The sequence below is a fragment of the Rhinoderma darwinii genome, chromosome 2 (genome assembly GCF_050947455.1).
Source record: "Rhinoderma darwinii isolate aRhiDar2 chromosome 2, aRhiDar2.hap1, whole genome shotgun sequence".
Lineage (NCBI taxonomy): Eukaryota > Metazoa > Chordata > Amphibia > Anura > Rhinodermatidae > Rhinoderma > Rhinoderma darwinii.
Window position 1 is genome coordinate 466722598 of NC_134688.1, and position 17370 is coordinate 466739967.

Here is a 17370-nt window from a genome sequence, read left to right on the forward strand (position 1 = left end):
CGTAACCGCAATGCAGTGACGTCATCGCGCCAGCCACACAGCACAGACCAGACTATCTCCTCCACTCGACGTGGGAACAGGGCTAGGTGGGTATTTTTTTTTATTTTTTTATTAGGCACTTTAGGTGCATTATACTGTGTGGGGGCACAATGGAGGCATTATACTGTGTGGAGGCACTATGGAGGCATTATACTGTGTGGGGGCACAACGGAGGCATTATACTGTGTGGGGGCACAACGGAGGCATTATACTGTGTGGGGGCACAATGGAGGCATTATACTGTGTGGGGGCACAATGGAGGCATTATACTGTGTGGGGGCACAATGGAGGCATTATACTGTGTGGGGGCACAACGGAGGCATTATACTGTGTGGGGGCACAATGGAGGCATTATACTGTGTGGGGGCACAATGGAGGCATTATACTGTGTGGGGGCACAATGGAGGCATTATACTGTGTGGGGGCACAATGGAGGCATTATACTGTGTGGGGGCACAATGGAGGCATTATACTGTGTGGGGGCACAATGGAGGCATTATACTGTGTGGAGGGCAGTTACAGGATCATTATACTGTGTGGGGGCATTATGGAGGCATTATACTGTGTGGGGGCTATATGGACACATTACACTGTATGGGGAGGCACTATGGGGGCATTACAATGTGTGGGGCACTGTGGGGGCATGATAATGTGTGAGTGGGCACTATGGGGGGATTATTCGGTGTGGAAAGCACTATTTATACTGTGTAGGGGGTCATATGAGGGCATTATACTGTGTATGGGGGGCACTATTGGGGCATTATACTGTGTTGGGGTAGCTGTAGGGGGCATAAAATTGTGGGGATTCACATGGAGAATTATACAGCGTAGGGGGCACTATGGGGTTATAATACTGTGTGGGCTGGACTGGGTCTGTATGGGCGGGGTTAGAGGTGTGGCTTAACATTAAAAAATATATGCCACAGCCCCCTTTGTCCCTCTTTGCAAAACTTGAGAGTTGGAAAGTTGGGAGGTATGTACCTTTTAATATATCTGTTTGCTGTCTGTGAATGAGTACAGTCTTGTTTACATTCAGAGGCAGCAAACCAGTACATACCTAGTCCTGCTTTCTGCTGAGAAATGGATACAACGGTGTTCAGTCCAGACAATGGTCAGTTGTAGATGACGATTTTTCTACAGAAAACCAGAAGACCCCTTTAACCTACCTATTAGGCCCCCTACACACGCTGCAGATTTTTCTGTTCCATTCATCTGAATGAGGTGGTTTCTGCAGCAAGCACGAAACCTGCAACATAATCTGCCGCATGTGCAGGAGGCCTTATAATGATCCACAAAGGAGGCGGCTCCAAAGAAATGACATATTCAGCTCTGCTACAGGATAGACCATCAATAGCTGAAGGGTCGGGTCCGACTCCCAGGACCTCCGCCGATCAGGTGTTTTGAAGGGGCTGCAGCGCTTGTACGAGCGCTGCTTCCCCTTCATTTTTAGCCTGCTGCCTCTTCAAAACAGCTGATCGGTGGGGGTCTCGGGAGTCGGACCCTTCAGCTATTGATGGTCTAAAAAAGCGATTTTTGGCATTGTTTTTTTTTCATTTTTTTTACACTGTTCATGTTTTACACTAAATAACCTGGTAAATGAATTCTTCAGGTTATTAGTGTCGCGTGGATACCGAATATGTCTCGGTTTTTCTTTGTAGGGTATTTACAAAATAATTAATTTTATACTAAATGATCCCTCTTTTTTTTAACTTATTTTTTAATCCCATAAAAAGACTAGTATTTTGCAACTTTTTTTATTCTTTTTAATATATAAGCTACTCCTGTATGCTGATACATTACTACATCACTATGACGCAGGCTGCTGTTAGGGCAACACCAATGCCTCATGCACACGACAGTGTGCGGCGGCCGGGTCACGTCCGTGATCCGTGGAAAGATAGGGCATGTTCTATCTTTCCACGGATAGGAAAGTAGGGTTCGTTTTCACGGACCCGATCCACCCGCTAAAGTGAATGGGTCCGTGAAAACGATCGTGTGCCACTCGGATGCCGTTAAAATCTGGCACTCGGTCATGTGAAACGACCATTAGTGTCCCCTAACAGTAGGCTTACTGAGCAGACAGCCCTGGGGTCCTTTGTAGTTCCGGTGGGCTGACTGCAGAGAGTTTCCCCAGTCTCCGAATGCGTCGCCAGGAAACCTGGTGTTGCGTTCGAAAAAGTGAGCCTCCTTTAATTGTGCTGCGGTCCCGACCGCTGCGCTTAAAGAATTAAAAGGGGGAGCCGTTCCCGGCCATACTCAAGAGGCTTCTCTAAGATCTGGAGCTGTTAGTAACACTCACTAGAGCTCTCATTATCTTCTTCTACAGTGATGCCAAAAGACGTCGCTGTAGACTCGGGTCTTGCATCGCCCGCTGTTAAAAGACAGTGGGCAGAGATTAAAGGGTTAAATGTATTGCTTTTCCTTGCCTTTCTGAGTGGGCAGGATCCCTGGTGTAATGTTTGCCCTTACTTTGGTGATTTCCAGCTTCCCACATATCCCATGGTGCTGTGCAGAGCACTCAGCCAATCAGATGTCTCCCCTACTTCTGATTCTCCTCCTCCCCTCTCACAGCGCAGAGATTCTGCAGCTGCATCCCCCTCCTCTATTTACTCTATTACAGCAAACAGATTTTTTTAGGCACTTAGTAGGCTTCTGAACATTAACAGAGTCCTGCAGGCAGGGAAAGGGGAGTTACAGGCTGCTGGGTGGTGAGGAAGATGCTACTTAGACCCCATTCACATCTTGTTATTGCCCTACGTTTATTGTGTACATTGGGAAAACTCCCAACGACCACGATAGACGTGTTCATAGGGCTCCGGTATTCCGATAGAGACAAAAAGTGTATTTTTGGTCTCTATCAGACAGGTATACGCCAGTATAAATTTTTTAGGAAGGATAGACTAGCGTAGTAGACTACGTCATTCCATCCCGAGGGATCTCACAAAAAAAATGTGTACTACATGGTATGTGTTATTTAACATGGGAGCCTAGGGGTGACGGATGCCACTGTATGGCATCGGTCATAGAAATAGGTTAAACATATACCTCGGGGGGCTCCCGAGATCGCTGTCCATATATGTCATACACTGGGATACGTTTTGGCCTCTCGTCGGAGGTATACATCGGGGGGCTCCCGAGATCACGGTTATACGTTTTGGCATCTCGTTGGAGGTAAACATCGAGAGTCTTCCCAACGTATACCACTGACGGAAGGCCAAAACGTGATGTGAAATTTGTGATGACTAATTTCCTAATATATCTTAATTAAAGTCAAAGCTCTGTTTTTCTGGTACAGCGCTCCAAACCCATGCATAGCGTTACATAATAAAATTCATGCTACCTGCAGCTACCACTAGAGGGAGCTCATGAGCTTACTGTTATACATTGAGCTCGTTAATAACACAGTATGCAGGGAGCTCCCCCTAGTGGTGGTTGCAGGCAAACAGAATTTTATTATGTAACTCTCTGCATTTGGAGCTCTGTACCAGAAAAATGGACTGAATTTGGGCCCTATTTAGATTTAAAAAAAATGGTGCGTGATAATGAATATTCACTTTAAGGCTACATGCACACGTTGCGTGTTTTTCCTGCGGAAAATATGCAACAAAACCGCAGGAATACGCAGGAAATTCGCAGGTAAAAACCGCACCTGACTGTGCGTTTTTCGATGCGTTTTTTGGTGCGGTTTTTACGTTTTAATACGTTTTTCGGTGCGTTTTCATACTGCGGATTTTGGTGGGATTTTTCTCAGCACTAAGCAGATACAATTCGCAAGTGGAAACGCAAGATAAAGTGACATATTGTGGATTTTAAAATCCGGACCGCAGGTCAATTTACGTGCAGAAAAATACTGCAGCGTGTATTTCCTGGAATCTCACTGCATTTCGCGGCAAAACCGTACGCAATTCGCATCGTGTGCATTGACCCTAAGGGGTTTCTTTGTAGGTCTCTGATCCAAATGCGATAAAGATTTAATTTTGTGGCTTTCAAAAATCAAATTAAGGCTAAAAATGCTAATTAGTTTTTTTCATTTTTGGATTGGATGCTATAAAAGAGCGCGGAGCGGCCGGGTTTCCGTGTATCTCTGAGTTAATTGCCCTGATATACCATTGTGTAAGGTCTCATTGCAGGTGTGTATATATATATATATATAGCAGTGAACATCATGAAAAACAGTGCGGTGACCAATTAACCCCTTAAAGACCAGGCCAATTTGAGTTTTTTCAGTTTCGTTTTTTTGCGGGACAAGTTGTCGTTTTTTCATTGCACCATTTATGGTACCGCATGATGTACTGAAAAGCTGAAAAAAAGATATTTGTGGGGTTAAATGGGCAAAAAACAGCAGGGGGTTTTGTTTTTACGGCGTCCTTTAGGCAGTAAAAACGACATATTCGCCTTATTCTACAGGTTTATACGATTACGGCGACACCAAATTTCTATGTTTTGTTTTATATTTTACCACTTTTAAAAAAAAAATTTAAGTATTCGCTAAAAATTTTGCGGTGTGTGAGGGCTTACATTTTGCGGGGGAGCTGTAGTTTTCACTGATAACATTTTGGGGTACATGTGACTTTTTGATCACTTTTTATTTTAATTTTTTTGGAGCGCTAAGGTAACCAAATAACAGCAATTTGCATGTTTTATATATTTATATTTTTTTACGGCCTTCACCGAGCTAAATATGGGTTAAACGCCTTATTGTGATAGTTCGGACTTTTATGGACGCGGCGATACCAGTTTATTTTTTTAACATTGATTTAGGGGGAAAAAAAATGGGAAAAGGGGGGTTTTTGATATATATTTTTTTGGAACATTATAAAAAAAAACTTTATTTAACTGTTTTTCTACTTTTTTTTATTAGTCCCCCTAGGGCAATAATAAAAAAATCGCTTGCATGATCTACTGCAATACCAATGTATTGCAGTGTATCGTGCTACACAAAGATGGCAGACCTGGGGGCCTCATTAGTCCCCCAGGCTGCCATGACAACCATAGTCCCTGGCCGATCCCATCGCAGGTGGACGCGATGACGTGCTTGAGGGGGAGCCTCCCTGATTCTAATGATTTAAATGTTGCGATTGACCGCGGCAATTAAGATGTTAAATGGGCGAAATCAAAGTGATCTTTCATTCCGCCCGTTGCAGTGAGGTGTCAGCTGTATAACCCGCTCAATACTTCCCCTTAACGGCTGTCACATACATGTACGTGGCATGTCGTTAAGGGGTTAAGAAACACCATTTGTTTACACATGGTTGCTATGACCACCTAATCCTTTTCATTTCACTACATACACCCTGATCGGGGCGAGTTTCTTGCCGTCCGGCACCTAGTATCTCGGGCTCTCTAATTAGTTAATTGCTTAATTGATCACCTCACTGTTCTTCATGATGTTCACTGCTGTATATATATATGTATATATCTGTTGTCTGTATGCTTGATAAAGGCTTACACAAGCCGAAACGGCGCTGTATACTGGCGATTCATCTACACCTTAAGGCCCCCTGCACACGACCGTATTTTTCATCCGTAGCCGTCCGTAATTATGGAAGCGTTGCTGTGCGACAACAGGAGGTTACCCAAGATTCCTCCCTGGTTTGTTTTTTTGGCGTAAATACGTATGCATTATATATACACTACTACCCTATTTACCGACACCGTTCCATATATGCGGATGATTTGCGGATGACTATAAATGACTACGGATCCGTATTTACGGACGTATAAAATCTATGGATGTGTGCATGGAGCATAGCTGAGTGCTGCCTACCGTTTCCATTTTTTTTAATTGGGGGGCCGGGACCAAGCCCCAGGTTTGGCGTGCACCAGATAATATGAGCAGTGCTGTTCCCATCTCTGCTTCTGTTCTGTCGGGAAATCTGGCACGTGGCATCACTCTCAGGCTGGATTCACACGAACATGTTCGGTCCGTAATGGACGGAACGTATTTCGGCCGCAAGTCCCTGCCTCGCTGCGGGACAGCTGTCCCGTACTGTAATTTTCAGTACATGACGGGATGACTGTTCGCGGCGGTCTACGTTCCTATTCACGGACTGTGATTACGGGCAAGGCCGTGTGCAGAATCCTCACAATGCAGACCAATGTGTCTCCATGGTTACAGACTACAAACCCTATGTGTAGTCTGATCCTGCAGTCATGTATTACACCACTCCCTCTGCCGCCACTTGCCAACTCTCTCCGAATATTCATGAGACTCCCGGAAAAAAAGATCTGTATTAGTTAGGGGGTCTGGTCTGGGGTCTGTATTTAATGAAGAGGTCTGGGGGTCTGTATTTATTTATGGGGTCTGAACTGGGGTCTGTCTTGCTTAGGGAGTCTGTTCTGGGGGTCAATATTTATTTATGGGGTTGGGACTGGCGTCTCTATTACGTTAGGGGATTTGTATTTATTTCGAGGTCTGGGGTCTGTATAACTTTAGGCGTCTTATATCTGTATTTGGTTAGAGGGTCTGGTCTGGGGTCTGTATTACTTTAGGGGATCTGTATTCTTATAAGTGTCTGGGGTCTGTATAAGTTTAGGGTTCTTATATGTGAGGGTCTCGTCTGGGGTCTCTGTAGGGGAGCTATATTTATTTTGACTTTGTGATCCTACTGTATATAATTTTTTTTTAAGAATCTCCCTGATGTCCTTTCTCAAAAGTTGGCCGGTACAGTAGGGACGGGGGGGGGGGGGCAGGGGGGGCAGTCACTATTTACATCTCAATGTATATGTACAAGAGAAGCATTTACAATTCGCTTCTATTAGATTTAAAATGTGCAGTGCCAGTTACATGGCCGCCTCTGGCTGGGACGAGGGGTAGGCAGGGTGGGCAGCCGACTATGGCAAAATTAAGTGGTTGGGGCCCAAGAACAAAAACAGCGATCTGCCTTTGAACTTCTTTGTACAGCCATTGGGCGCCTCCCTTTACTGCATCGATGAGTTCCATAGGAAAAGACTTTAAGTGGCGTCCAATGTAACCAATCACCACTTTCCTATAGAGAGAAGCGGCTAAATAAGGAGCGCAAAGTGGCAGTATGAATGGTGAGGGATGGAGATGGGGGGAGGAGAAGACGGTGCTGACGGTCCCTAATACTGATACATGGTGGGGTGGCCAGCCGGAGAACTGCAAATGTGTGTGGAGGGGACAGGGGTCGAGGGGAATGGGGAGTGTAGGGATTAGTGGGGAAGCGTTGGAGGGGGGGGGGGGCCATAAAAAGAGACTGTCCATCCAGCGTCTTCCATGCTTAAACATAAGGGACTGATGGTCGGAGGGGGTGGTGCGTTCTGAAATTCCTGCGTTGGCATTACCGCTCCAATATACAAGTATTTATAGAAGCAAAAATAGTTAAAAATATAATATATATAAAAAATATAGGTAAAAAAAAAGTGTAATTAACAACTTAAAATAATGAAAAAAAATCTATAAATGAAAAAACAAAAAAGACTATTTTATTTGTCCTGCGTCCGATCATGTATTGGACGCACCCGGCATTTATACGATCGTATGGCTGTTTTGCGCGGCGGCGGCGGCCGTTACATAATGTGACTCCGCTAGATAAGGATTTAAGCAGCCGACTCTGCGAGCCTTCAGAATCTGCATCTCCTTTCTGTCTTTCAGCGGAGGAGATTAAGGTATTTCACAGCCTTCCCACTTCAAAGAGGCTTTGTAGTGATAAGTGAACGCGGCGCAGCGGCGACTACAGTCGCTTTAGTTAAACTTTGTTAAATATTTCATATGAAAGCTGCGTGACCTCGCTCAGATATCAGCCGGAGCCTCTCTGTACCCATGAAGGGATACATCTGCTGCCTGATTATCTCACATAGGGGAACGCAGATTTCTCCTTCATATTTGCACAAGGACGGGACTAGAAAAAAAAAATATATGCCAAATATTAAAATGCCTCATCTGAAATGCGTTGTGAAATGCGTCAGCTAGGCTTTCCTTTACCCGGGGCAAATAATCAGTTCACCGCCCTATCCCTGTACCTAATTACGCTAGCCAAGGCAGAGCGGCTTATTGGTGCCCCCCTCTGGCACTCAGCGCCAGGTGCACATGCCCCCTCCCAAGCTATGGAGCCTCCCATATGTGACACACCGATCTCCGCACTACGGGCAAGATTTTGTTGCATAAATTCCTGCAGGTGAAAATCTGCTGCGTGTGACTGCACCCCACAAGAACCAGTGCAGGCAAGGCCGGTCTTAAGTTGGATGGTGCCCTGTATATTTGTTGGCGCCCCCTATATGGTGAACTGTCATAAAGTGCACGAATAACCATAGCAAACCGTGTCTAAATATAAGAGCCATCCAGTACAGGGTCAAAGTAAAGGCACTTTTACACTGGCCAATAATCGGCGCGACATCGTTGATCGGCGCTCGTTTGCTCCTGTCACACGGAGCTATGGATGGGGACGAGAGGTCGTTACTCTGATCGCTGGTCCCCATACATTGTTATCATGTCGGCAGCGCGTCTCCCTGTATACACACCAAGATGTGTAACCGACAACGATAATATTTCACTTTTTTGATACGATACGATCAGCAGATGATCGAGCGGTTGCCCGTTCATCTGCTGATCGCTGCCGTTTACACAGGACAATTATCCTTCGGGAATTCTGAGGCAGATTTTATCCTGCCTGCGCTTTTTTGCCACGGTTTTGGGGCCCATTCAATATAAATCAGGGATGATTATATTGAATGGGCCCCAAAATGTAAATCGATCCAAGATCCAAATAAATTTGCCGTAAATTGCAAGTGCCCCGATTGTCCTGTCTATGATGTCTTCTAGGGCTGTATTCAACTTGGAGAGTCAGACAGGACAATCGGGGGAACTTGCCATTTTACCCCTAAAATAAAAAAACATCTCAGGGCAGGGGCAGCATTAGGACTCCAATATGACTGCTGTTATATCTCCAGAAGCGGTGATCACCCAGCTTTTCCAGACACCTGATTGGCAAATCTGGCAAGTTATACGTCAATACAAGAGCAGGGGTTGTGTCACACCATTCAGGAGTCTGGAAAAGCTGAGTGCGCAATTCATTCCGTCAACACAAGGGAACCCTTAAACAACGGTGACAAACAGAAACCATTACCAAAGTTTCCGTCACCATTGAGATCAACGGTGGTGCAAACGGAAGCTATGGTTTCCGTTAAGGGGTCACCCGACAGAAACCTCGGAGGGAACCCCTCAACGGAAGCACAGCGCCGATGTGAACAGGCCCTAAGGCTGGCCATGAACTTTACAATGCTGTCGTTGGGCCCACGGATTTTCCTCCCAACTACTGCATGGGGAGATGTCCGGAAGTCGCTGCCAGATTCCTCTGGGAGCGACATATCTCTTTACGAACAAAAGGATCGGCATTTTGGAATACGACAGATGTCAGGGGGGAGTCGGCACGCCACCATACACATGAGGCTATGTTTATTTAAGCTTATTTTTGGCCGTTTTTTGGGCCGTAAACGTGCGAAGAACGCCTCCAAACATCTACCCATTGATTTCAATGCCAAAAACAGCGTTCTGTTCTGACGGGCCGTTTTTTTACGCGGCCGTTTTTTTAAAACGGCTGCGTTAAAAAACGCCTGTGAAAAAGAAAAGTGCATGTCACTGCTTGAGGACATTTTTCATTGACTCCATAGAAAAAACGCTCCAAAAACGGGCGTGAAAAACACGAGTTTGCTTAAAAAAACGGCTGGAAATCAGGAGCTGGTTTACCTTGAAAACAGCTCCGTATTTGCAGACGTTTTTTAGTCAGCGTGTGAACAGAGCCTCAGGTGGTCGACCGGAACCTCCGAAATCGGCAGCTTCGGCAGTCGGACGGCATACATCTAATGTGTATGGCCGGCTTAAGAAGACGACAACCCAAGGACTTGGCCCCACGCAAACGACCGCATCTTTCATCCATCCATAAATACAGATCCGTATTTACTGTCCTCCGCAAATCATCCGTAAACACGGTCCGTAGTGCATCCGTATTTACAAATCCACCCAAAAAAACAGGGAGGAATCTTGGGTTATCCCCTGGCGTCGCATAGCGTCGTCCGTAATTACGGAAGCGCCCATAGACTTCTATGGGAAGTCCGTGCCGTAATTACGGACAAAAAAAAGGACGTGTTCTAGGACTTCCATCCGTTTTTACGGAAAGGTGTCTGTAGCCCATAGAAATGAATGGGTCCGTAATTACAGATGAAATATGCGCTCGTGTGCAGGGGGCCTGACATTTACTGGGGATGTTCCTTTAATTGAGGGGGTGGGGAATGCTCTTTGGATGGCGAATTCGGCTTTACTTCACGTACGCGACCGGTTCATGTGTGTGCGGAGCAGGTGGAGGGGCCGGGTTCCCCCTTATACATTATATTTTACTCGTTTATATAAAGACGCGTTCTTGTCTCTGCAGCTGAATGTGCGCAATGCATGCTGGGAAAATGCTGCTGTAACCTCCGGCTGGAAAAAAAATGAGCAAAAAATAAATAAAAATGTCAGCCGGAGATCAGCCTGCAGTGCGTCCGGCTCGCTGCCTCCTGCTGGCGGCTCTGGGAAGGGTCACCTTGTAGTTCACATTATGCAGGATCACTTAATGGCTACCAGGAGTCGCCGTACTGAACCCCCCCCAGAGACCCCGACCATATATATACTGACTGAATAATCAAGAGGAATATTATAAGGCGATACGGGGCTCGTGGAGGAATAGGCGCAATTACGTAAAACAATATGATGTAAACAAAAACGTTTATAAAATTTTTTGTCCAATATCAACAGCCAAGGCAGACGCTAAATTGTCACAATATTGCCGCCTATGTATCATCCCGTCGCTCTACCTATATACTTCAAGAAATGGCGTAAATGCGTTTATAAAATGTCACAAATAATACTTTGTGTTCCATTTTCAAGATCTCTGCTTGCTTTCAGCAATTAGAAATATTCTTGTTTACATTCATAAGCTGAAAACCACTCCTGATCGTTTCCTGTGGACAGCTGAAGGTTTGTTACAATGTACCAGTGTAGACAATCCTCTGTGAGCTAAACACAGCCGCAGCGCAAATCTCTCCTCTGTCCTGGACTCCAGTCTGCACTGATACATTATAACAAACCCTCAGCTGTGTGAATAGCACTAGGTCAGGACAGGTTTTTAGACGCTAAATATAAACCAGAAAGTTTCCATTAACTGACAGCAAACAGAGATCTTGAAAATGGTGCCGAAAAAAGTACATAAACACCATGATATAAGAGGTTTTCCGGATCTATGTGAATAACGCTTAATCTCTGTATAATGAAATGTTCTGCGACGTTTTTATATATGTTGTGTTTCAATTCCTTGTAATTTTCAAGATCTCTGCTTGCAGTCCACGGATGAAGACTGTTTTGTTTACATCCAGAGGCTGGAAACGTGTACAGACCTAATACTTCTCACAACTGAGAGTCTGTTACAATTGTATCCTCTGTAAGATAAATACATGGGCAGCGCAAGTCTCCATGATGGTTTGCTACAATGTATCAGTCTGGAGTTTGGTTGTTTTTAACTCACGGATGACTATCTAGGCTGAATACAATTGTAATTAGAAATGGGCAGATTTTCAGTCTGAGAATATAAACATGAAGGTTTCCACACACTGACAGCCAGCAGAGATCTTGAAAATGATGAGAAATTGAAACACAAAACATATTAGAAAGTTGTATAATTTCTCATTATATAGTGATCAAGATTTATTTTTATTTTTTTAACTAAAACTTGACAAATTTTACCTGACTTTGTACTTTAGGAATGAGGATATTTCTTTGCCAAATTGCTAGATATGTCCAGGCAAAAAAAGGGAGACTGCAGTTTATGGCCACCAGATGGCAGCACTTGAAGCAGTTTACAGCAGCTCACTCCGGTACCCGGTATTATGTCCGCATGTCATACCAATATATAATGATAATACACGTTACTAATGATATACGTATATACCAGGGGCGTACACAGGAGTCCTAGGGCTCTATAGCAAAACTTACAATGGGCCCCACCCCCACTGGGAACACTGACAAATATAGGTTAACCCCTTCCCACCTACATCTACAAGGAAAAAAACTAGCCCCCCACTCTCTGTTGACCGGGGCATCTAAGGGGTTAAAGGAGCGGGATCTAAGTAATCTATACTTCCGCCAGTTGCAGTGAAGGATCGGCATCTTAGGCTGAGTTCACACGTTGCGGATTTGTCGCAGATTTTGTTGCGGTTTTGCCGCAGATCTCACTCTTTTGCATTGCAAAGTGTAAAATCTGCGCTGAAAATCTGCGTGAAATCCACGACGTGTGAACTCAGCCTTAGGGAGCGGGCTTTGCGGGAAAAACGTATGTCGGGAAGCGGGAGCAGTTCAATCCCCGGGCCCCGTAGCAGTCACATGTTCTGCCGCTATGGCCCCTGGTATATTCTGTATATGTAGTGGATTGTGATTGGCATCGCCATGGATGACGTCCTGTCGTGGTAGAAGTGGCCAATACCCGTCCGGCGACTAGGAAATAAAATTCTGGCTAGCAAGAAATAAATGGTTGCAGTTCTTACTTTTAACCGTGAGATACATGGACTTGCTGACGTCGGCTCCCACATCATTGCTGACCTTGCAGAGGTAGTATCCGCTATCTTCCTCCAGGATGTGCTTAATCAGTAAAGAACCGTTACTGAGGAGCTGGATACGACCGTTCAGAGCGATGGGCTGAAACTGAGGCACGCCAGCACCTGCGCGGATATAAGACATATCAGAGGAAAACACTGAAGTAACTGGAAATCATTGCCTTTATTTATCTCGTACTGTTCTTGATGTGTCCGACTCCATTCACATCCAGAGCTGCATTTAAAATCCTGCTGGTTACCTCTTACCGGAAAGCAATGCATCATGGGAGCTCAGATGGCAGTAATACAGTTGGAGCTAAGCTGTTAGGTCACATGTCTGACAGAACTTTGAATGCAGCTTTGGATGTGAATGGTGTATAAGACTTAGCGTGTGAAATGATATTATGGTAGAGGCACAGGAGCTCACTATACAGCTGTGTGTGAAGTGTAATGCCAGATACAATGTGACTTTCATGGTATCCAATCAGGTTGTGTAACTTTTTATATCTTGGCATAGAAGTCAATATGTGTTGGCGTTATACCTAGGGGCAAAAACATAAATTAAAGGGTCCAAAACTTATAATTAACTCCACTCCCTACTGGGAGCTCCACTAAAAGTCCAACATAAGATGTGCACATGTTAAACCCCCCAAAATCCCCTGCTCCCCTCTGCACAAAGAGTTAAATAATACATTTCTGGCTGCCTCCAGCCACCACTAGGGGGAGCTTAGTGCATATTGATTTATACAGCGGGCTGGAAAAATCTGTATGCAGTGAAAACCCCCTAGTGGCTACTGCAGGTAAAACCCTACTCGTTTGGTCTGGCTGGTCACACAGTTCTTATGACAGACTCCAGTTCTATTGATTTGTATAGGATGCAACAGTCAGGTAGCAGTGTTAGATCACACATTAGCTGCAAATATGGGGGCTGTCTCATTATGGGAGTCCCCCAATACTAGTCTATGACGACAGTCCTGCCGGTCCACCAGAGGGTATAATTTGTGCTTTCTTTTTGCGGATCCAAATAATGTTAGAAAGAAAACAATTATAATGGCTACAAATATTAAAACACTATAGAAACATTATACAGAAGACCTGGGATCTATTCGGTGACTCACTGCTGCCACCTAGTGGAATGTTGATGACAACACAGCTTATTCAGGACAGCTTTACATTAGTAGCACAACCTCTGCAGTGGGCTGGGCCACATCAGGGTTTGCGGAGACCCTTGGGCCTCCAGTCCCTCCCCATCCCCCCTTTTTTTTAATTTTATTTAAAAGCGGTGAGAAGTGGACAGACTTGTCTGTTGTTCTTCTAGGATCTGGCCGCACAGTCTGCAATGAATAAGGGGGTTCTGTCCTATGCAGGAATGTCCATATGGGCCAAGACTATTGCACAGCCAATAATTAGGAAAGTATATGCCCCCCTCATAGTCAGATACCTCTCAATACAACCTTCTGGAGAATATACATTCAAGGTCACCAGCAATTTAAATAAAGACCCCCCCCCCCCCCACTTTAATATGGAATCAAATAATTGTGATTTTATAAAGCCTAAAGAGATCTGTGCCCTGCAGAATACTTTCTAATTGGGGTCAAAACTGAGATTTGTGCTGCGCTAACCACCACCCTCATCGTCTGCAGTAAAGACATAGGATCCTCACTGCTAATAGGATCAATAAAGCCCCTGTTCGCCTCTGCAACCCCACAATGTTTTTGGGTGGGCAAAAAGAGAAAATTAGAGGGGATCTGACATGAGGGAAATGCTGTGTCGTTGCTGTTGTTTCTTTATCCCTCCACTAGGTGGCACTTGTGCAGTTGCTGTTGTCCTGCAATGTATGGGAGAAGATATGCCTCGATATTCTGCATTGGAGAGAGGGGTGTCTATCTGACAACAAAGATGTCCAATGCAGATTTCATCAGTTGCGTGTCGTGACTGCTTTGACCAGTTAGGACAAGGTGCTGGGCTTGTTCACACATCTAAATTTACGGCACCTGGGATTTATGGCCCGGATGCCATTTTGGGCTGCATGTGTTACTCTGTAACAGGGTGATGAGAGGCGCATGAGGGTGCGTATGTCATCACGCCTGGGGGCATCGCTTGTACTATAAAAGAGAGGTTAGCCCGCCAGTCCATGTTCAGTGATGGTAGGAAGTTGGTGTGACCTGAGCTCCGAGTACTATCAAGTGGAATCCGCCCGGTTGGTTGAGTATACGGGCACAAAGAACATCACTATTACTTTTGAGGGTACAAACAATGGCATTTTTACTGTGTGGTGCACTTTTTTTTAAAATTTTATATAACTTATTTAGGGGTTCGGTTCTGGGTCTGAATTTATTTGTGTGGCTACATAGGCTGGAGATGGCTGCAGAATTGAGGAGCAAAAGACGTCTCAGAAGCAAAATCTGCAGTCAGGAGAAGTCGTTATGGTGGTCCGGACCGGATGTAGAAGAAAAGGAAAGAGAACATCTACAACCAGAGAAGACGTCACCTGTGAGTCACTGGATTTATAGAGGCGCTATCTCTCCTGTCTGCCTCTGACTGCGTCTGATCAGAGATGGATTATTTTGTGATAATACTCTGCAGAGCAGCAATGTAGAACTAATATCTGACCGCTAAATTTGGTGTACCGGCAGTGACCAGCAGTAGTGCAAGACTAACAGGAGAGTCCGTCCATGCACAGGCTTATAGGGCCTATATTGCTAAGCAGCCATCAACCACCATAACAAGGGACAGTAATCCTGAATTACTCGGCTTCTCTGCCTTTTGGCTAAGATCAAGTGTAGTAGTTCTTATCAGTGGTTAGTAATCATCCCTGCCGGTGGAAGGCGAGCCATCGTAGGGGGATGACAGAACTCTGCTGAATGGGGCAGAGAACCACACGGTGGTGTGCCCTGGTGTACGCATTTGGTTTAAAGGTACCATTTGTAGATGACCAGGCAGCCACCAGATCGAAGCCAGGGGTCAGGTAGTTTGAAAACCTGAGGTGCCAAGTGCCCCAGGAGTGGTGACCCTCGGGTGCCTGAACTCACTAGGGGTGGGATCCCACTGAGTGATGGTACATGTGCACGCACTTCTCTTTTACGCTATTGGAGCACACACTTATTCACCCGGCCTTCTGGCGGGGCAATAAGGAATTCTTAGATCTGGTGAATGTCCAGACTGTATCCCAGCGCATTCACTTATTTATAGATGCGGTACCCATTTGGGACCCTCCTGAGGTCTAGGGGGAAGAGCTGTGTGGCCATATTGGTTTTGTCTTCCCCTGCAACCCCGGCCTCCCTTCTTCTGAGGTGGGGAGGTGAAAACCTGATCCTGACTCCCAGGTAGACACTGGGGTGGCAGCCCAGGTGGAAGTGTTGCTGGGTCTCCCTGAGCTTCGGCAAGGGGGCACCATCCGTCCTCGATCCTCTTAGGGCCCTTTGGCTCAGAGGTTTGGTGAATGGTTATGCGGGGCCTCTCTCCTTTAGGAGTAGGGCTGCGATATACCGCATCCTTTGTGCATGTTTTTTTGCACTTTGGGTGATCGAAAGCACGCATCAGGCTTTAAAAAATATATATATGATTAGTACTATGATTATTCTTGTGCCTCCCAAAGAGCGTGAAGATTGTAAATATCGGAATTGGCCATGGGCACCATTAACACTGGCAAGAACTGTGTATATATTGTTTGAGACTACAAATAAAGTTTCTGCCACCAAATCTCTCCTGCTCCACTTTAACGTTCTTCATGACATCCATGCCCAATCCTCCAACATTAACACCCCACTATTACAGGACTCCCGGCTGACTGACCAAGAGGGATAACACGCATGTGATAATGAAAACTAGCGAGAAATGTTCTATCAATGTAGTCACACTGGGTTGTTTCAAGTAGGGCATTACAGATAGATAGATAGATAGATAGATAGATAGATAGATAGATAGATAGATAGATAGATAGATAGATAGATAGATAGATAGATAGATAGATAGATAGATAGATAGATAGATATGAGATATAGGAGGGGGTCCCGGTGCTAGCGACAGCCAAATACATGCATTAGCACTGAATGGCCCGACCATTCAGCACCTTACAATGACGCTCATTGGCTAGCTGCGTGATGACGTCATCGCGCCGCTTCCATGCTTGAAAAGCGCTGATTGACAGGGCAAGTCATTCTGCAACGCCAATCAGCGTCATTGGACGACGCTCGTTCAGCTCCTGCAGACCCGCTCAGAAGAGAGCAGATCTTCATCGCCAGTGAAAAGGAACGGGATCATGTGAGCATGTAACGTTTTTGTTTTTTTCTCATAAAACTGTGAGTGGCATTATATATAGTGGGGGCTCTATCTACAGGGGGGTCGTCTATATGTGGGCCACTATATACAGGGGGGTCTATATGTGGGGATGTGGGGCACTAGCTACAGGGGTGGTCTGTATGTGGGGCACAATCTACAGGGGGGGTCTATATGTGGTGATGTGGGCCACTATGTACAGGGGGGTCTATATGTGGGGATGTGGGCCACTATATACAGGGGATTCTATATGTGGGCCACAATATATAGGGGGTCTATATGTGAGTATGTGGGGCACTATATACAGGGGAAGCTATATGTGAGACACTATACAGGGGTGGGCTATATGTAGAGCACTATATATAGGGGCGCTATTTTTAGGGCACTTTCTATAGGAGTGGGCTATATGTGGGACACTATATACAGGGGTGGGTTACCTGTTGGGCACTAGCAACAGGGTGGCTATATGTAGGG

The 17370-nt window shown here is 45.4% G+C and overlaps 1 protein-coding gene across 3 annotated transcripts in view; it reads right to left on the bottom strand.

Annotated features, from left to right (window-relative positions):
• The window catches only part of DSCAM (DS cell adhesion molecule), a 425426-nt gene that overhangs the window by 167642 nt on the left and 240414 nt on the right, over window positions 1-17370 (bottom strand). For all 3 annotated transcript variants that reach the window (XM_075854624.1, XM_075854623.1, XM_075854625.1), the window contains exon 11: window positions 12571-12744. In XM_075854624.1, coding sequence (XP_075710739.1) covers window positions 12571-12744 — 174 coding nt within the window. The remainder of the gene's footprint in view (window positions 1-12570; window positions 12745-17370) is intronic.